The 21,543-nt window shown below is 38.1% G+C and overlaps 1 protein-coding gene across 3 annotated transcripts; it reads left to right on the forward strand.

Moving 5' to 3' along the window:
- LOC121899415 (P2X purinoceptor 5-like) lies at positions 1-21,203 on the forward strand. 3 transcript variants are annotated; one of them, XM_042415219.1, is made up of 13 exons: positions 1-191; positions 2,683-2,833; positions 11,074-11,145; positions 13,731-13,806; positions 14,194-14,290; positions 16,155-16,235; positions 16,369-16,510; positions 16,941-17,077; positions 17,256-17,349; positions 17,719-17,784; positions 17,878-17,960; positions 19,027-19,146; positions 19,860-21,203. In XM_042415219.1, exons 1-12 carry the CDS (start codon positions 52-54, stop codon positions 19,103-19,105), a joined length of 1,218 nt encoding a protein of 405 aa, XP_042271153.1. In that variant the 5' UTR covers positions 1-51; the 3' UTR covers positions 19,106-19,146; positions 19,860-21,203. The 3 variants fall into 3 exon arrangements, with proteins under 3 accessions (XP_042271153.1, XP_042271154.1, XP_042271152.1); XM_042415220.1 differs by having other exon boundaries at positions 19,027-19,142; XM_042415218.1 differs by having other exon boundaries at positions 19,027-19,099.
- The last annotated feature ends 340 nt before the right edge of the window (positions 21,204-21,543 follow it).

Genomic DNA, 21,543 nt, shown 5'->3' on the forward strand with positions numbered 1-21,543 from the left:
CCTGAGCTGCTGCACTGAAGCTCTCCGCTGTGTGGACCTGTCTGTAGATGCATGATGGCCGGGAACGTCATGAAAGGACTTTTCTGCTCTTTATTCGACTACAAAACGGAAAAATACATTGTCGCCAAAAATAAGAGAGTTGGAGTTTTGTACAGACTTATTCAGTTATCTATCATCGGTTACTTAATTGGGTAAGCGAATTACTGAGTATTATAACCTCATTCCATATGTTGATCTAAATGACTTAACCATTTGCAAATGATCATAAAAGTCTATTAGTATAGCCTAGAGTTTGTTTGTTTGGAGTGTATGTTGATCATCATACTGTAGGCTATTTTTGTTAAAAACATGAACAAAAAAGCAAATAAACTTAAATTCAGCAACTCACATAAACAAATTGGTAGCTGATACATTACTGTAGTAATATACTACACCTTAAGTGAATATAAAGGGACAGGACCAGGCAGTAGCCTACTAACTGCTATGAACTTATAATTTACATTCAAAATAGCTTAATTCAGCACGTTTGATGCTATAATCTTTTTCTTTTTTTTACACTAACAACTGTCACAGGACTTTTTTCTCTAATCTTCAGTGTACACCTGTGGCCTGCAGCAGAGCCCAGATAAAAAGGCTATGTTGGCCTAATCTAGTAAGTGAGAAAGTATGTGTTATTTATACAGCACATTTCTAGAGCAGAAGTCACACAGAGCTTAGTAATAAAAGGCAAAAAGAAACAGGCTTATATACAGGACATATAAGTGTGAAAAATAAAATGAAAGATAACACTCAAGAAATCAAGTTTTATAGTGTAGCGTTTTTATAATAGGGGAGAACAGGGTAATATGAGCCACTTTTTACATTTAATGATTTTACTGCAAAATAAAAGTGTATTTGTTTTAAATAATAGTTACTATATATACTTCAGGTTGTTGTGTACCCATGGAAATTAAAACAAGTTATCTAATTATTATGGTTTTCGAACAATGACCCATCAAAAAAAGTTAGTGCTATGGCACAACTTACACCAAGGTAGGGGTAAAATGAGCATGGGAATGGGGTCAATAGTGCTACCATTAAATACTGATATAAAAATGACACAAAATCCTACAATTTTGAGATAATTTTGAACTTTATTAATGCCATCAATTTAACAAAGGCAAAAACTCATACTTTCAATTAAAATTATATTTTTGTGTCCTGTTGTTCAACATGTTACCTCAACATTTTCAGTAAAGATTAAATTGTGATCTTTTTGTGTCCACTACAGAAAGAGTGTGTGTGTAAATGTGCTTTTGTGTATACAGACAGGTGACAAATTAAAGGAAAAACTGGTACAGGTCTGAATGTTTCACCCCTACAGTGAGGGGATCTGGTGACTCTGTTATGCTTTGGGGGGCATTTTGCTTGTATGATTAGGGTCCACTTGTTCCCTTAGAGGGAAGGATCACTGCAAATCAATACAAACTTGTTGTGAGTGATCACCTTTATCCTATGATGAAACATTTCTATTCTGATGGGAGTGGTCTCTTCCAGGATGACAGTGCCACAGTTCACAGGACATGAGGGGTCACAGTTTGATGGGTATGAAAATGATATGAATCATATGTTATGGCCTTCGCAGTCACCAGATCTCAACCCAATTTTACACTTATGGGAGATTTTGGACCGACCCGTTAGACAGCGCTCTCCACCACCATCATCAAAACACCAGATGAAGGAATATCTTTTTTAAGAATGGTGTTCATCCCTCCAGAAGAGTTCAGAGACTGCAGAATCAATGCCAAGGTGAAGTGAACTGAAGCTGTTCTGGTGGCCCAACACCTTACTAAGACATTTTATGTCGGCTTTTCCTTTCATTTGTCACCTGTCTGTATGTACAGCATGTTTGCGTGTGGCTTAAACTTAACAGTAGACAACACTTAGGTATTTATTCATCAACATTGTAACACTTGTAACAGGAATCAAACATGAACAGTGTCTCTAGTCACTAGAATATCAGAAAATAATTTTCGGGGGTAAATTGAGCCATTGACTCAACTTGCCCCAATATCACTGGCATGATTTACCCCACAGCCTCCATTTTGACAAAACTGTTTCACACAGTGGCTCAGATCCACATTTATGCTGAGTTTATGACCTTGTTTTGTAGCTTACACTGACCTAAATTAACATGTAATAATGTCCAAAACTTATCTTTTTTAATTAAGATACAAGACTGATAACTTTAGTAACATGATGAATTCACTTGGCATGACAAAAATCTTTTTTTTTGCTCTGTTTTGCTGACCACTCTCTCCATGTGCTTGAGTCCAAGATGGACTGAGTAATGTGAACTATACTTTCTTAATTTGTGGTCACATGATTATTTTTGTTTTTGGTTACCTAGATAAAGGGAGTGGCTCATTTTACCCACTGGCTCAGTTTAGTTACATTTTAGTAGCACACCAAACAGTACCATAATACTTTAAGAAAAATAAAAAAAAGTGTTTTACGAAACATTTCAGCTGTCTTTGGTAATTCATGTCTTTTCCTAAACCCCCCAAAAAGAGAGGATTTATTAAAAATGGCACACTACAGTAGATGCTTTGAACACATCTTTAAGCTGTTTCTTTTTTTAACATGCTGGTTGGTGTTGTTAAGGTTCACGCTGATTATTTTGAGAGCTGCTTTCACCCACAGGTGGGTTTTTGTAAGCAAGAAAGGCTACCAGGAGACAGATGAGGCCATCCAGAGTTCTGTCATTACTAAACTGAAGGGAACCTCAATGACAAACACCACTGAGTCTGGTCTGCTGGTGTGGGGGCCGGAGGATTATGTCATCCCACCGCAGGTAAAAACATCCTCATTGCAGCACCTACTGGTACATACTCATGTCAAATGTTTTCTCATATAGCCTAGTGGAATAAGTGGTTTGATTTAGACTAACAGTCATTTCATTTCAGTCATTTCATTTTTAGCAAGTAATGTTATTTTAAGTAATTAAGACTGAGTCAAAGACATGCACATAAGAATGGGTACATGAGGACATTAAAAAAAAACTTATTTTCTTTGTTTTGTTAACCAAATACAGACACTCAGACATGAGTAGATGCGTTAAAGGAATAGTTCAACATTTTGGGAATTGTGTTTTTTTGCTTTCTTGCCAAGAGTTAGATGAGAAGATCAATAACGCTCTCTAACCACCCATAAAACCTTAAAGGACAGGTTCACAATTTTCAAGTCTGCCTTTTCTTGCCATAATCATTCCTCCTGTTCATACTGGCCATCAGAAGATCCTTTGTCATTGCAGCTGAAATATCTGAAATATTGTCTAGTCAGATGAGATCGGCAACTAAATACCAGACACACAGTAGTGTTTTCCAACTGCCTTTAATAACTCTATAAAGCATATCCATACAGGCTCCTTGACCTCTGCAGGAAGAGTGGAGCACCTTGAACATTTCACACAAACATTTTATACTTGCAGCTTCCACCCAACACAACCGTTAACACAAGCACCTTGTCTGCAGTCATACGTCTCTGTCAAGCACCTATTTCCTGTAAGGTAATCAATAACAATTCCATATATGGTGTAATGCCCATCCTGTACAACTTTCAGTTCTTGCATTTACAACCCCAAATCAGAAAAAGTAGAGATGGTATGTTAAATTAAAATTAAGACTGAAAACAATGATTTGTACATTTTTTTGACCTATATAACATTGAACACAATACAACAGCACGTTATTTGATGTTTTATCTCACACTTCTTGCAAAATATTTCAAAAGAAGTTGCGACAGTGAAGCATTTACCACATTTTTATGTTGCCATTCCTTTTCACAACACATAAAAGATGTTGAGACTGCAGGCAGGCCAGTCCAGCACCCATAACCATCTTCTTCCGCAGCCATGCCTTTGTAATGTGTGTAGAATGTGGTTTTGCATTGTTTTGTTGAAATATGCATGGGCGTCCCTGGAAAAGATGTTGTCTTGAAGGCAGCATATGTTGCTCCAAAATCTCTATGTACTTTTTGGCATTAATAGTGCCATTACAGAAGTGTAAGTTACCTTTGCCAAGGGCACTGACACAACCCCATACCATGACAGACCCTGGCTTTTGGACTTGTTGCTGGTAACAGTTTAGATGACAGTTCTTTGGTCCGGAGCACACAGCGTCCATTTCCTCCAAAAAAGACCTGAAATATTGATTTGTTTGACCACAATACATGTTTCCGCTGTGTAATAGTCCATCCCAGATGCCTCCAAGCCCCGAGAAATCGATGGTGCTTCTGGACACAGTTAATATATGGCTTCCTTTTGGCACAGTAAAGTTTTAATTGGCATTTGTGCATGTAACTACATATTGTAGTGCTTGACAAAGTAATCCTGATCCCATGAGGTTATATTGCTTATAGATGAATGATGGTTCTTGATCCAGTGCTGTCTGAGGGTTCGGAGATCATGGTTATTCAACTTAGGCTTGCACCCTTGCCCTTTATGCACTGAAATTCCCCCAGATTCCTTGAATCTTTTAATTATGTTATGCTCTGTAGAGGCTGAAATATCCAAATCCCTTCCTATCTTTGTTTGACGATCATTGTTTTTAAACATATCAATAGTTTTCTCACACATTTGTTGGAAAACTGGCAAACTGGTGCATCTTTGCTCCTAAAGGACTAGGCCTTTCCTGAATGCTGCTTTTGTACCAAATCACGATTACAATCACCTGTTGACATCACCTGTTTCAAATCACATCATTATTTAATTATTTTACCTCATTACTAGCCCTAAATTGCCCCCGTCCCAACTTTTTTTTTTAAATGTGTTGCAGGCCTGAATGTATATTTACAAATGAAATGAAGTTGACCAGACAAAACATGAAATATCTTGTGTTCATACTGTCTGCAATGAAATACAAGTCAAAGTTAATTTAGAAATCACTGCTGTCTTTTTTTACTTACATTTTCCATACCGTCCCAACTTTTTCCGAGTTGGGTTTGTAGTTAGTAGTGTGTAATTTGTCCAATAGTACACTTCATCTTTTTTTTCCTCCACAGTCCCCCTTTTGATTCAATTTGAAATCACACAATTCAATCACAAGTAATGCAAGTGTGTGGTGAGATGTGAGAAATAAAGAGCGAGAAAGCCGCAGCCTATACGCTGCTATACAGGAGATGTGTGTGTGTGTGTGTGTGTGTGTGTGTGTGCGTGGGGTGTAAGTGAAAGAGAGGGGGTGGTGGGGGTTGCGTGGGATAATATTTGCTGCATGCTTCTCTACAGTTGAATTCAAGACAATACACTTTCTTGGCATGAAAGAAAGTGTATTGTTAATATATGGCTTCCTTTTGGCACAGTAAAGTTTTAATTGGCATTTGTGCATGTAACTACGTATTGTAGTGCTTGACAAAGGTTTGCCAAAGTAATCCTGATCCCATGAGGTTATATTGCTTATAGATGAATGATGGTTCTTGATCCAGTGCTGTCTGAGGGTTCGGAGATCATGGTTATTCAACTTAGGCTTGCACCCTTGCCCTTTATGCACTGAAATTCCCCCAGATTCCTTGAATCTTTTAATTATGTTGTGCTCTGTAGAGGCTGAAATATCCAAATCCCTTCCTATCTTTGTTTGACGATCATTGTTTTTAAACATTTCAATAATTTTCTCACACATTTGTTGGAAAACTGGAAAACTGGTGCATCTTTGCTCCTAAAGGACTAGGCCTTTCCTGGATGCTGCTTTTGTACCAAATCACGATTACAATCAGTAAGTGAAAGAGAGGGGGTGGTGGGGGTTGCGTGGGATAATATTTGCTGCGTGCTTCTCTACAGTTGAATTCAAGACAATACACTTTCTTGGCATGAAACATAATTTTGATGTTATTATACAATATTAGTTTATTATTTTTGTTTTGTTGTAATTGTTGTTATTCATGATGGTTTGGCAACATTTACTATTAATTTCTCTGCATAAACACTCCATAATTACTGAGTCAAATTTGACCCATAACGCATCAGAAGTAATTTTTAAAAAAATGTTTCTTCATTGGCATTAAAAAAAGATAATGATCAAAATGTGTTTTATTGTATTCAATAGACCATTGTAGAGGATGTATTGAAGCCTTGTTTTGATCAGAAAAAAATTAAAAGCATGTTTCACACATCTAAACTTGAAAATGGGTCAAATTTGACCCTCACACAATAGGAGGGTTACGTTCAGTTATGTGGATGGTTCTGTCTACCCAACCTGAGAGTTTTTTATATGGGTTTTGTGGGTTGTCAGATGATGAGTTCACATGTGTTTCCATGTATCCTTGTCCGCTGTAGATAAATCTGTGTTTCAAAAGAACAAGTCCAGTATTTAGCTCATACTGATGTTCTTGGTGGAAAGTTCGGCGTGTTGCAAAGAGAAAACTCCTCTGTAATTTATAGTGATCAGTTCTTGAGCAAGCTGTGATCTTTCTTGCTGAGCAAGTCCATGGTCAATGCACTCAGTTTCTATTTCTAGCCACCTAGGAAGTGATACCTTATCCATAAATCTTTATCAGTTGGGTTTGAGTGTGACAGTGCAAATCACATTCTCAGCTTAGCAGGATGAGTTGAGGTGCCACTGCATCGATGAAATCAGGATAGACTAGTCTGAGCCTTTACTGCCCTGCTCATCCATAGGGGGTTGAGGTTGCTGTCCCGCCCACTTGCTGGGGTCATCTGCGGCCTTTCTGCAATGGCTGGCATGGATCCAGGTGGCTCTTTCTGCAATCTTTACAGCAGAGTTGGTTACCAGTAGAACCTGGAATGGGCCTGTCCCATGTTGTTTTCGCCAGTTCCACCGTTTGCAGTCCTTAACAACCACCTAGTCTCAGACTGAGAAGGAGACCTTGTAGAGGAGTTGGCAGTGCTGCTTTCACCTGAGTATGGATAGACTTTAGAGAGTTGGAGAGGTTAATGCAGTAATGCAATAGAATCATCAAACCCCTCTCTCCTTGGGGCGTGTAATTGCCCAGGAGAAGACATCCCTGTGTTCATGGGTCTCCCATAATTATATCAAATGAGAACAAACCTGTTTTAGGTTTGCCTTGTCACCTCATGCTCATTAGCATTCAGGGGACGGCTTTTACCCAATTGAGCCCTATTTCATCACACACTTCAGCCAGTTTGTTTTTGATAAGATAAGAAAACAAACATTTTGGCACAGTTTTCACTCTTGTGTAATAGCTTTCTGCTGGGCTTCAACCAGTTCAGCTAAGGAGACAGAAAGGATTATAGGAAAAGAAATGTTAGACGTTTGCATTGCAGTTTGGATTGGAGCTTGTGCAGCTGCTTTTACTGCTGCATCTGCACTTACATTTCCTCTTGACACTGAATCTTATACTTAGGTGTATGCCTCACCCTTGCACACAGTCACTTCCTGTAGGAATAAAGTCATATTCAGACAAAAATAAAACGTTGCGGTGCACCGCCGCAGGGTTGAGCGGAGGTGTGTGAGGGTATGGGCATGTTTGTGCTCTAGAGTGTAACTGGTGTGAAATAATAAGAAAATAATCTTTCATTGATCTGATTCACTGGCTTTCTGGCTAACTCTGCTCCCTTTCTTCATTCACTCTCTATCTTACTTGACCACAGCTGCTCTCTCTCTCTCTCTATCTCTCTCTCTTGCTCACTGGTGCTCTCAGCTCACTCTCTCTCTTTCTCTCATCTTTTTTAAAAGGAGTTGGAAAGCCGACAGCAAAGCCTAACTTTACTTTTATTTACTGTTATCAAATGAAAGGAAATGTCCTCCCCACTTCTTAGTAACGTCTTTGTATTCCCTCATGGAAGGTTTTAGCTCTGATCAGTCTGATCACGACTGTCATTAGCTACTGCAGCATGACACTGTGGTGCCGCAGCCTGAATACACTAACCCCATTGAAATGAATGGGAGGACTGGTGTTTTTGCTGCACCGCCTAATTTGGTCTGAATACAGCCTAAAATAGATTCTAGCAGGTTAGAAACTAGTGATGCATGCACTATTTGTTTGCCAGTTGATGTTCTGCACTCATCAACTCTGTACAATGTCCCAAAATCATGTGAAACCCTGAAAGTATACTTGCTGTCTGTATAAATGGTGACCTTTTAGCCTATATGATTCACCATCTCCCTCTGTTGGGAGAAGTGTAGCAGGGTTAAGAATAGTGCAACGAGTTATTGTAACATTTGGAAGGTTCAACACATTATTGTGATCCATCATTCTGGCAGGGGTCAAATGGTTAGTTTTCTGCTTGAGGCTAATAGGGCTAGTGATGCAGCTGCATCCAATCTGGAGGAGAAGTAAGCAACAGGTCTGAGTTTATGCCCATGCTTTTGCAGCAACACAGAAGACATAAAAACTTTTTTTTTTTTTTTACATACAATCTTTGATGAGGGTCAGGGAGGTCCAGTGTAGGGGCTACAGTCAATGCTTGTTTGAGTTTCATAAAACTGTCCTGTCCTTCCTCAGTCCAGGTCAGTGTGTTTGTAGGTCTCAGTCCATGGTCATGTGCCATGCTCTGCAGAGGCTATGCAATATGGGTGGAGTCAGGGAACCACTGCCTACAGTAGCCCATCATGCCCAAAAATTCCATCATTTGCTTTTTGGTAATTGGTTTTGGAATTTTCAAGATGACTTGGACTCTGTCATCTGACAATTTCTAACCGTCATGGGAAATGATGCGACCTGGCAAGGTTACTTCCTCTTTTACCCACTGCAGTTTAGAGAGGCTGGCTTTGTGGCTTTGTGCATCTAGATATTGTAGCGGTGCCACTGTGTCAGCCTGACAGGTCTGTTTGGTCTTGGAACACAAAAGCAGATCATCTACATACTGGACCAGTTTGCTACCACACAGAGGATAAAATCCTTTCAGATTTTCATGTAATGCTGCTGAATAGACAGCAGGTGATTCAACATGTTCCTGACACATACTGTACGTGTGAAAGGGTATGTCTTGTCTTTGAATGTGAATGCAAACCAAAACTGTGAATCAGGGTGAATTGCAATGCTGAAAAATGCATTTGCTAGGCTCATCTACCACTTTTAATCTTGGACAAACCTCCAAGCCTTACGTTGGCCTTCCTGTTGCGCCTTTTTGACAGGAAAGATAGATGTGCACACAGGTGAATCAGGACATGGCACAATTACTCCCTTTTCTAGTAATGCATTAAAATTGGTGTTATTCCTTCTATAGCCTCTGGTTTAAGTGGATACTGGGTTTTGCATGGTCTGTAATCAGATTTTAGGTGTGACAATTAAAGGTGCTGCATTCTTCATCAAACCCACATCATATTTGTGTTGGGTCCATAGTTCAGTTGAAACATCTGCCAGCCTTAGATAAGAGATAGCCAATTATGTTATTGGTGTGCTGGCATAATTTTGGCCTCTTTGTGAGGGTAGATGCACTGCATGTAATCCCACAAATGTACAACCAAATGATTTATTGTGTATGTTTGTCACGGGTGAGTAAAATACTCCTCCCTTATTCATCCAATCATAAATGTCATTGCAGCGTGTCACCTATGGTGCAACATCCTTACACTTTTTGTTTGTGGTTTTGTTAGAGACACATGTGGATCAACAGAGGATTTCAGACACCTTTTGACCTCATCAGTTCTCTGCACAGACAATGCACAAAATCCATTTCCCCAAAACAGATGGGCACCAGTTAGCAAACCTGACTCTTTTCCTTCTCGAAACCACTATTTCTCAAATCTTTCATCTGGTCCTGGTGTGTGTTTGACATAAGCAGTGCAGTGTAAATCTTGAATTTGCATGTGGTTTATCCCACTGGTTACATGTTTAGCAAAATATCTCTTCCTGCCACTAACAATTTGGTTACTGCTAATTCTGCTGGTGGAATAATTTTTGAAACCATTAGCATTTCTGTATCGTGGAGTGTATGTGTGTGTGTGTTTTCTAATCGTCTGCCAGGCTCCTTCCTGCCCCCCCCCCACCTGTCGATAGCCAGTCCCTCCTCCTCGGTCTCCTCTCCACGCTCTGTCCCTTGAATTGTTCACTTTCACTTGCATGGAATATCCTGGTCTTGTGGCCAGGCTGCATCACCAGTTCCTTCCACATGACCCCAGCCAATGCCCAGTTTATATTTCAGCAGTTTCTGAATTTCTCCTGAAGTCAGGCGATGTTGGCATATTAGTTCCTGGAGTTTTCCTCAACAGGTGCCCAAATGAACATTGAAACAGGTTTTCCCTTCATAATGCACTTACAATGTAAGTGATGATCGTCACCGTTGTCCAAATTAGTCAAGTAGATATCTTTCAGTGTTCTTTTTAGTGCCAAAGTCTCTCTTTTTGATATTATACTTCCACCGCAGCTCAACAGGGAAACACTGTGCAAGAAAACACAAAGAGGGAATTTGATGCTAAAAAGACTGTTAATGTGGCAGATATCCATTTGATATGACTAATTCAGACTGCTGAAGCCTCATATAAGCTTCAGATCAACTTTTAAATGCATTTTTGTACAAAATGACTGTGTTGACACACAGCGGATTTTGTGCCCCATCACTTACAGTGAAAACACATTTGAAGGGGATGTTTTAACAGCCAGTATGAACAGGAGGAATGATTACAGCAAAGAATACTATGGACATCTGACTGTTGTCTTAAGAAAGGCTTGAAAAATTGTGAACCTATCCTTTAACTTGTTTTTACATTTCAGTTTTTGTATGGATGAAACAACCGAGATATAATGTGTTAATTAGTGAGCTTTAAAGGTGCTGGTAGGATTATTTCCCAAAATGTCAAACTAAAAGATCAATCTATAGGCTTACTTACTGGCAGTTAGGACAGGCAAAGATCTTGAACAAGGAAGCAAGTCAAGCAGTTCAAACATAGTTAGTTTTAAATCAGCATAAAACTGGTTACAGGATACAGGCAGGCAACCAAGCAACATATATGATCTAGTAAATGGGGGTGCTGGTAGTATAACCAAGGGCATGGGTCTGCAGGCAGCAGCAGGGTCAGATGATGTCCGATGGATAGGAGTGAGAGAGGGAGGCAGTTCAGGTGTCAAAATGACATGGTTGTGAATATAAAGACCAATTTACAATGTTTTCTGTTTTAGGGTGAAGCTGTCTTCTTTATTGTAACCAATTTCTTAGAGACGCCAAACCAGAAGCTTGGATACTGTGCTGAGGTGAGACTTGATTGAAGTGTAAACTATTGACTGTATGTTTGACTACTGTGCCAGTATTTCCATGAGAAAACTGAACGCCCAGAAAACTGCAGAAAACTCACACACACTTTCAGTGACAGCTGAGAGAGAACTTAATGTTTTTGTAGTGAGCATGTATTGTAGTGTTGGTCATATTTCAGTGAATCCTCATATTTTTGTTCTGGCTGATGAATAATATTTTACGTCCAATTTGCTAGTCATTATTTTGATATTTGAAAAAGAGTAGTAGTGAGTGTGTTAGTGTGCATATCATTTTCTATTCATTTCAAAAACATCTAAATCCATTTTAACAATCTAAGAAAGGTTCTACAGATGAACCTCTGATAGATAAACATCAGACAATATTAGTGTTAAATCCCCTGTTCATTTTATCTTTAGGCTGTATTTTTGGCCAACATATATTTTGAGGGGACAATCTAAGTGAATGATATATATATATATATATATATATATATATATATATAATTTTAATAGTCAGGACAGACTTAGCTCTGGCCATCAGATCCATTTTTGGAGAATTTGTTTAGGGGATGTACTTTGTTTGCTCCTCAGGGTAAATATGAGGTTGTGTTTTCAACTTTCAGTATGCCTAACAACATCAACGTTTCCTCTCATGCTGCTGTTTTCAGTCATTCTTCACGTTAAAGCGCCACCATTGCCTCTGTCTACCAAAACAAAGTTGTTATGATCATTATCAGGATGCATATTTTGTTTTGTTGGACACAAGGAAACCTGTGAGTTTTCAGCTATAGCTGGAGGACATGATGTACTGTTTAGTCACTGTGTACTTTCTACAAAACCCCCCTCAGCTCGCAGTTTCAAGCTGTCCGAGACTAACTGTTTATTTTAAAGTTGCTTTATTTACTCTCCACTGTCTGACATCTGATCATCTGGAAACTATTCCAGCCAGCCATGTTTCAGAGATACAGTAGGCCATGTATGACTGAGGTTAGGGAAGAACTGGTAATGACCTGTGTTGTACTTAAGTGTAAAGTAAACTGAAAACATCTATACTGAAATAACCTCATATGATTATGTCTCTGTTATCTGTCTCCACAAATGGTTGCTTGAGCCAATATTAAAATGCCATATTGGAGAAGACTCATATTTTATGTAAATTTAACAAAAATCAATCAATGACATCTATCAGTGGGATGGTTGTGTCCCACTTCCATACCAAACACTAACTCTTAGCAGAGTTTGAGTATTCAGTGTGTCTACACTGGAAAAGTGAAAAACTAAGTACACCTAAAACAGTCAGTATGCAAACTAAACAACACTTGATTCTTGAATGTGTTGTTGATGTACAAAAGAAATGAAAGTGGTACAATACTCACAGCTGCTTATAGCAAAAAATGAAGAAAAAGTACATTAATTATTACTTTATTAATAGATTATTATTTTTCATAATAAATTACAAATGGTGGTTACAGTTTCAGAAAGATTTCAGACAACAAAAAATTAACATGTTGAATATCTGTAAAGAAAACAACAACAACATCATAAACACTTTTATCTAATTAAAGTTTAAATTAAAGTTGAATTGGCAGTGACATTCTAAAGTTGCAGTTTTATTGCCGTGAGATGGTGCACATATAATTTAGCTGTATACTATAAAAATTAGTATACTGTATACAGTTAGTATGTATCATGTTATTGGGATGCAGCATTTGTTTTGAGTAAAGGAAGCCTACAGACATTTACACATTGCAGCAACCCCATAAAGTCACTATAATTTAGAAATCCATGATGAGTAGAGAAACAGAGTAAGATTGACTGTGGCTGATCAGTAGTCCCTCCTGACTTTTCCAGTTAAACAACAAATGGCTCCCATGGTGGTACAGCCATTACAGTCAGAGGACCAGCGATCTGCATTATCTTCCTAGCACTTCGTCATAACAGAAGACTTTTAACTTTTAACAAACGCTGATACCCCCTTCTTCTTTCTGTGAGTGTGTTGCTTCTATTCATCACTTCCCTCGGCTGCAAAAGTACAGAGGGTTCCTGGTATGTAAACTTAACCACTCTCGGTTCTTGCCTTCCTGCCTGCAGCCAAGAAGAATAGCAAAGCTGTACTGCACAAGTACTACAAAGGCATAAAACACTGTTCTTGTAAACATTTTGGATCTCATCAGTGGCAGTGCCCCTGCTTCTAACAGCTTGCACAGTTCAGTGGGAGCCTTAACTGTCATGTTCCAGCCAGCTGCTGTCAAGCGTCGCTAAAACAGTTTTCAAGTTTCTCATGTGTTATGAAAAGGGCACAGACATATTGGAGCTCTGAAGTATCTCATAATGTTTACTTACTAAGTAGAAACTATGAGAAACTAAGTTGAAAATTATATTAAGTTAAATTGAATTTCATGATGTCATCCACAGCAAATGAGGTTTTTGCATCTCACAGTGTGACTCCTGTAACAGGGGGTCTTGAGATCACAATGCATTTAATTCCTGAATCAAGTTCTATGCTAAAAAAAATGAGAAAAATGGTTAGTTATGGTTAAAGTGCTTCTTGAACATTTGTCTTTTTATATGGTGTTTGCTCCCAGAGCCCCAAAGTGCTGGATGGACACTGTCAAAATGACAATGACTGTGAAGATGGAAAGATGGTGGTGGCTGGTCATGGTAGGAAATCACAGATTTCAAATTGCCCATAAGTTGATTGACTTAGTGCCATTCAAAAAATGATTTGCATCTAAATTCAGGAAGGTTAAATTATGTCTTGGTGTCACAGTCTTATCCAAATAAATTAAAATGAGTGCAACATGTATGATACAAAATAGAGTAACACACATGGTAATAAGAAAGACAAGGAATATTGTCAGAAATACTTTCCTTGAGTTACCTTAGGTTTTGTCTGTTCAAGGCTATGGGCCAAATGTCACTGAAATGAAATTTGAAAATAATTGGAGAATTTTTTCAGAATTTATTCAAATTCACATGTAATGCCACTTCACGTGTGATGAGCTGCATGACTCATAAGGCAGGTTTTCTTCCACTGTTTTTCTTAAGGAGTCGAGAGTGGCCGATGCTTAAGAGAGGATGAAAACTCAAATGGTACCTGTGAAATCTTCGGCTGGTGTCCCATTGAAAGACGCTTCAAACCACAGTAAGCAATGCAGCTGCATGAAAACCCTTGCAGGCATGAAAAAAATTAAGCTATTAATTACTCTTTCTCTATAATAATCATGGATGTATTATAAGAGCTGGATACCGGACGGAAATGGTGCCCATTCAGTCCAATAACAATTGCTTGGCTGGCGCATACGCCAAAAAAGGTTTCTAGCCTCTGGGTTTGCTTCTGCGTTCTGCAGCCCACTGAATATGTGTAGTGGTGTTTCTCTCGCTCAGCCAACAGACTTTACATTGTGATGATTGAGATTTTTAAATTGCTTTTCTCGGTTCAAGGAAAGTTTTACAAATATAAAACCTCCATAGATCAAAAATTCATAATAGAAAGAGTCATAATTGACCTTGTTTGTATTTCAAGGTGTCCTGTCAGCAGTTTTACAGACATCTCTTTTACAATGGTGGTCTATGGGGAAAATGCTTTGTAATCTGCAAGGGGATTTTTCACTGCAATACTGCGAGTGACCACTGGGAAAAATTGGCTGCAAGACTGAGTGGCAGTGCCCCATCCAGCTCTTATTATACATCCATGATTCTAATGGATTTGATTACCTGCAAGCATGCACACACATCCAGGTGAGGTCATGAGACAACTTTGCATTTCCAGTTTTGTTGATTTACTACATATTTTAATTTCAGTTGAAGGATAACATACTCTTTTATTGGTTGAGAATAGTTTTTATGAGTTGAGAATATTCAAGATTTCTTGATTTTAAAAGGCAGAACTCTGTTGGAAATGTGTTAAAATTGCATAGTGGCAGAAAACAGTTTTTAGTTAGGTGTCGTTTTTTTCTTTCTTTTTTTTTTAACATGAATTAGTAAATATCATCAGGTCACCATTTTAATTCGTCTCAGCTCAGTTGTAGGCTATGCTGTATTTAATGCAAGCAAATGTTAGCATGCATGTGATAGATAAATTATCAATAGACTGAGGTTGGTTGAAGTTAAGTGTCTCTTTAATTCAAACAACACACATGTTACAGACACGGAGAGTCTGCAGAGTCTCTGGAGAATTCTGAAGAGGAAAGGAAATTCACTGGTATATATATTGATAGCCTTGGGAGGCACCTTTAGCTGTTTACAGATTCCTACCAGACCTAGACAAAGCTTTACAGAGCTCTCCCTTCCACATGATATCTATATGACTTTGTCCTGCTGTTACCCTCGGGCCCTGCAGTCCAATATATATATATATCCTTGCATGGTACACAATGTAGGCTACAGATTTTTCTATCACATGTTAATGTTGTCATTGTTCTATGAGTATGTTAGCATGTTTAAATAAGCAGTTAGCACAAAGCACTAGCAGTTAGCTAGCATGACTAGACTTGTTAACCTCACACAAGAAGTCAAACACCAAGACAAACATAAAACATGTCAATAATATACAAGAATAACTATATTTACGTGAACAAAATATTGCGTTTTTTGCCCTTATTCCAAAAAGGACAATATTCATACTAAGCTGTTTACGTGGCTAATGAAAATGAAAATTCCACTAATATTCCCATTTACATGCAGCCATGCATACTCCAATGAAAATAGGATCATCGATCATCATTTTTCATTTCATTCAACCACCCTTGTGAAAAGGCTGGTGTTTGGATATTTGCACATATCCAAAAACAGAAACAGAAAAAAACAGAAACCACCTCTTTAAACTTGAAGTCATTCTGCATTGAGTTCCTTAAGAAGTGTACCAGAAGGTCTTTTGGTTTATTCATTTCTGGCTATAAGGTTAGATAACAAGAACAAAATGGTGTAAATGTAGTGGTGACACTACATTTACACCATTTTTTTTCAAGGTACATAATGTGTGTCAAATCCTCATGTTTTTTTTACAGAGGGCCTCTGCTGACGAGCGCTGAAAACTTCACCATCTACATCAAGAATTTCATACAATTTCCTAAATTCAAATTTGTAAAGTAAGTCTTCTTTTAATGTGCTCATAAAACTGTGTTCATTTTTTAATGTGTTAATAAAACTGATCAGGAAACAGTGATGAAAACAGGAAACAGTGTGCACACTCTGTACTGCTGTGCTTTTCTTAACTCTGAGGTCCAACGTTCTGGAAACATCTAATGAATCCTATTTGAAGAAATGCCGATACGATGAAAAGCTCCACCCTTACTGCCCCATCTTTCGCCTGGGAGACATCACCAGACGAGCAGGACACAACTTCCAGGACATGGCCACGTTTGTTAGTGCTCTTTTCAACGACTAGATATAGTCAAGAGTTACTTTATATGCTGTGTAACTTTAAACCTTTAACTATGACAGTATGTCAAGAGCTGAACTCTACACAGAAATCAGTCCTGGTAGATTTTACCAGAGTACACAGAAAAGACAGTTTGTTAATTTGACCTTTTTTGTAACTTGCTCACAGTTACCCCAGAATGAATGATGAAGCATACAGCAAAATACATTTTGCAATATATAGATAATTTCTCAGGTTTATGGATTTTATTTTTCTATAATTTAGGTTATCCTTTATGTTCAGAATCATGATGAGGGAGTATTGAGACAAAACTGTAGAAAATCCTGAGAAAGCACCACAAGAATCCTGTTTTGAACGATTATTTACATACTATAGATGCCACAGATGATCACATTCGTTTTATGTTTTCCAGGGTGGCTCCATTGGCATAATGATACAGTGGGATTGTGACCTTGATAAAGGCTACTCCAGCTGCCATCCACAGTACCACTTTACTCGCCTGGACGTCAATGTCTCCAACAAGAGCATCGCAATGGGATTCAACTTCAGGTGCACCTCAGTTACATACTGCCTATGTTGTACAGACATTTACTTTCTCTTCAACAATGTAGTTATCTTTATTAACATTTGATTTGACGGAAGAGAAAATAAATCTGTATTGTCATATAATACTTTTACAATTAGTTGTACTCTCACGGCTTCATATCGTCCCTTTATTTTTCAACAGACACACTCGGTATTTTAAAAATGCTGCTGGTGTGAGCTATCGATCTCTATTCAAAGTCTATGGTATCCGATTTAACATCATGGTGCATGGGAAGGTATGGAAAATCTGTTTTTCAGGGTGTTGGATGAAAGAGATGAAATTTTCTGTCAAAACAATATGATGTTTTAGGATTTTAGTGAAAACAAACTGACAAAGGTTTGTTGGATCCTGGTTTATATGCAACGTTGAGATAAAAAGATGCCTTGTTCTCTTCTTGTCTTGTTATCTTTTATTTCGTCATACAGTACCATGTTGCAAGACTGTTATATACAAGTCTAGGTTCTGTCACAAACAATCAACATGACATCACATTCAGAGACATGTTTAATGAATAAAAGACAGACATAACCTTATAATTCAATATGTATGTGATGATTTTTGTGTTTTAAAAGAAATTATCTTGCATTTCTGCTGTTGTTTGTAGGCCGGGAAGTTCAGCATCATCCCAACAGCCATCAATGTAGGTTCAGGACTGGCTTTGATGGGTGCTGTAAGTACCATTCATAATTTAGTTTTAGAGAGCTGCACAGGATGTTTTGTACGTTGTCACAGTTACATCACTGGATCAAACTTGATTTAACAGGGAGCTTTCGTCTGTGACATGGTCCTTCTCTACATAATGAAGAAGGGCACCGCGTATCGAGAGAGGAAGTTTGAAGGATGCAGGTATGAAACACACAAGTACAGCTACGGATTTTCCTATTTTCCTGTATTTATATAAACACACATCACAGCACTTAAATTAGATTGCATGAGGGAAAGTGATAAAGATATTAGTGAGAGGAATCAGCATGGGTCACAATGGAGTGAGAGGTTCTTTAACCAAAAGAAGAATGCTATTTCCTGCATTTATACACATTTCTATCAATCTACCAATTAACATATTGTGATGGAATGTGTTATCCTTCCTTTCATTCAAATGCTATGTATATAGCTGCATTATTAATGCAATATCCCTACCCTATTTTCAACTTCCTCAATAGAAACAAGATTCAAGACAAGATACTTGATATTTTATGATTAATGAAATTACCTCCTTTTCAAGTGTGTTTTAGAATCATATTAACTTAAAGGAAAAGCATACATTTTTTTACTCATGCACAGGTGGTCATAATTTTCTTGTGGATAATAAAGACCTAAAAGACCACAAAGACCCAGTTTGAACCATGTAATACCACTGTGATGACAAATTGACACCAAAGATTTGAATGATGTGTCACACGATGCATATTATAGCCAATATTAAATGCTGTAATGAGCTGATTAATATTTGTTGTGATCTTGAAAGAAACACTGTAAAAAAAGGGAGCACATACACACACACATACTCACCTAATATAATTGCTCTGATATAGGAAAGTGATGGACAACAGTTTTCTAAGTCTGGAAAGTGCAGAACAAAGATATTGGACCTTTGGTGTTGCAGTGGTGAAGCACAGAAGATTAATTTGTATTTCTATATTTTATACATTTAGACAATATTATTCCTCTGAAAAAGCTCAAGTTGTAGCAAGGAGACTGAAACATTATGTGGGTCCATTTCCATTCATTGTCAATGGGACAACTATAGTTACACTATAGCTCATTTAATTTCTGCTGTTATAAACTGGATATGTTTAACATGTTTAACACATGTAGAATTTTAGCACATCTTTAGCTGTTCTTGGCTACGGTTATTCTGTTTTGACATATGGCTTATCTGCAAAAGGCACAATTTGTCTCTGTTCCACAGAAATTCGAAGCCAGCATCCAAAGACAACGGTGTGGAAGACAGAAAGGGCGCCATGGATCAGGAGACTATGACAGTTTAGTCTTTTACTCCAAGAGACGAGTTTGTAACACGCCCCTGTTGGTAATAGTATAATAATATAAATATACAGACGGGTGACAAATTAAAGAAAAAACTGGTACAGGTCTGAGTGCTTGACCCCTACAATGAGGGAATCTGGTGGCTCTGTTATGCTGCGGGGGGCACTTTGCTTGCATGGTTTGGGTCCACTTGTCCCCTTAGAGGGAAAGGTCACTACAAATCAGTACAAAGTTGTTCTGAGTGATCACCTTTATCCTATGATGAAACATTTCTATTCTGATGGGAGTTGTCTCTTCCAGGATGACAACACCCCCATTCATAGGGCACGAGGGGTCACTGAATGCTTTGATGGGTATGAAAATGATGTGAATCATATGCTATGACCTTCACAGTCACCAGATCTCAACCCAATTGAACAATTGAGGGAATATCTTTTTGAAGAATGGTGTTCCCTCCCTCTAGTAGAGTTCAGAGACTGTAGAATCAATACCAGTGCACATTGAAGCTGTTATGTGGCACATGGAGGCCCAACACCTTATTAAGACACTTTATATTGGTTTTTCCTTTCATTTGTCACCCATCTGTATAACAATATTATATGAAAACAACAAATACCAGTACAGTTAAAGGTTCTATATGTAGAATTGTGAAGCAATTTACATGCATTGATTGTTTTTTATTGCCAATGAGTAAACAGGTAGTAATGTAATGTAAAAAATGAGACCTTCCCTGACTTTCTCGGTTGTCTGTTACAGCCTGTGGACTGATTTCTATGTGAAGGACCCGGGCTGTGAAAATCCACCTGAAGTGACGTTTCTGCATGCTCCCTAGTGCCTTGCCTCTCTTCCGCTAATGTCAACAAAAGGCCAGCATGATGACACAACAACACAACAAAGATGGTGCTATCCGACTAGAAATACCCTGCACATATTAAAACAATATTATTGCCTCAACAAAGAAGCAGAAAACAAGCTCCAGAGCGATAGTAGAACATAGCTTACCCCTTTTGTTTTTCTTATTGGTAGTCCAAAGTTCGTAATAAGCACATGTTTCACAACAAAACTGCAGCATGTTGCTTCCCAGCCACAGCTCACTGAGCCCACCAGTGTTTAATGAACACGGCTGGTAAAAACAGTTGGTGGTTTGCAGCTCGGGTCAGGTTCGGTTGGTTGATAAACACATGTTTGTGTGAGTCGGGCAGTGTGGATTGGCTCTCACCGGCCAGCAGCCACAGCGCAACAGAAGCCTCTGTGTGTATGTTTGTGTGTGAGCGAGTGAGTGTACGTACATACAGCGAGGGGATTGACTGATTGGGAGTAAGAGATGCTTTGCTGAAACACGGTGCATAAACACAACGTTAGAGATCTTTTATGTAATTATGAGAAGTGTAAGCAAGGAAAAATACGTAAAATAAGTAAGCTTTTTAGAATAGAAAAATGTGAAAATATTGTATCTGGAAGACATTGTTAAAAATTTGCAAGATATGAAGGATCAAGATAAGGCAAGCGTTTTTTTAGTTAATCGTTAGAAAATGAATTTGACCATTACAAATGCTTCGTTACTTGATGTGCCAAAAATGTTTTGACAAAACTGTTTTAACTAAAAATCAGATTTGCAGATTTCTGAGGAAATATAGACTTTCCATATGATTATCATGATATACGTGTGTTGTGATCTCACATTGCTATGAATGTCCTTTGTGTTTATTGATCTGTCCTCTATCAATATTTATGGATAGATTGAAGGGAAATCTGTAGGTGGACAGAAGATAGATGTTCTGTGAATATATAACATGCTAAAATGATTCGACAGTGTCGGTCTGTCCGATATTTATTGTTGTTGAAGGTCTGGGGTGCTGGTGTGATGTATTGAAGATTACATTGTTTAATGCTTGTTTTTGCAATGACTAAAAATTCCAATAAAGGGAAAATACCTCATACACGAATCAAGCTTTAAGTGCCAGGTTTCAGAGTGGTTCACCATTTCTGTGTTTTTTGTTTACCTACTTAACTTTTTATATATTTATTAATTATCAAAGAAAAAAGCTTCACATGTCATCTGAGTAAATGTGCAAATTAAAGTTTTAATAAGAAACATGACGTGTTGTGTGGTATGAATGACTTTATCGTTTATTATAATACTACTAACACACAAGAAGAGTTACTGTGCCGCAGTAGAAAACATTGGTCCACAGTTTCCGTGTGTGTTTCACGGCTGGCTGGTTGAAGTAGGTGTAAACACTCAAAGCTGATAACAAACCTACACAAACAGTACATATTCAAACACAACGAAGCCTTAGGCTGTCTACACATGGTCTGTGGCAGAATTGCAGTGAAGAAATATCTTTTGTTTACGTGCTGTAACTAATCACACACAATATTTTTTCCTTGAAATGAACTGTGACAACGAGTAAATCCTGTTCTTTGGTAAACATTTCGG

This window comes from Thunnus maccoyii, chromosome 6 (assembly GCF_910596095.1).
Source record: "Thunnus maccoyii chromosome 6, fThuMac1.1, whole genome shotgun sequence".
NCBI classification, from domain to species: Eukaryota; Metazoa; Chordata; class Actinopteri; order Scombriformes; family Scombridae; genus Thunnus; species Thunnus maccoyii.

Bases quoted from the DNA above. Each gene is read 5' to 3' on its own strand.
- LOC121899415 (XM_042415218.1), top strand. From the start codon at position 52: ATGATGGCCGGGAACGTCATGAAAGGACTTTTCTGCTCTTTATTCGAC. The intron at 13,807-14,193 runs GTAGGAAATCAC...GTTTTTCTTAAG, and splicing joins GATGGTGGTGGCTGGTCATG to GAGTCGAGAGTGGCCGATGC. The intron at 16,236-16,368 runs GTAAGTCTTCTT...CTTAACTCTGAG, and splicing joins CCTAAATTCAAATTTGTAAA to GTCCAACGTTCTGGAAACAT.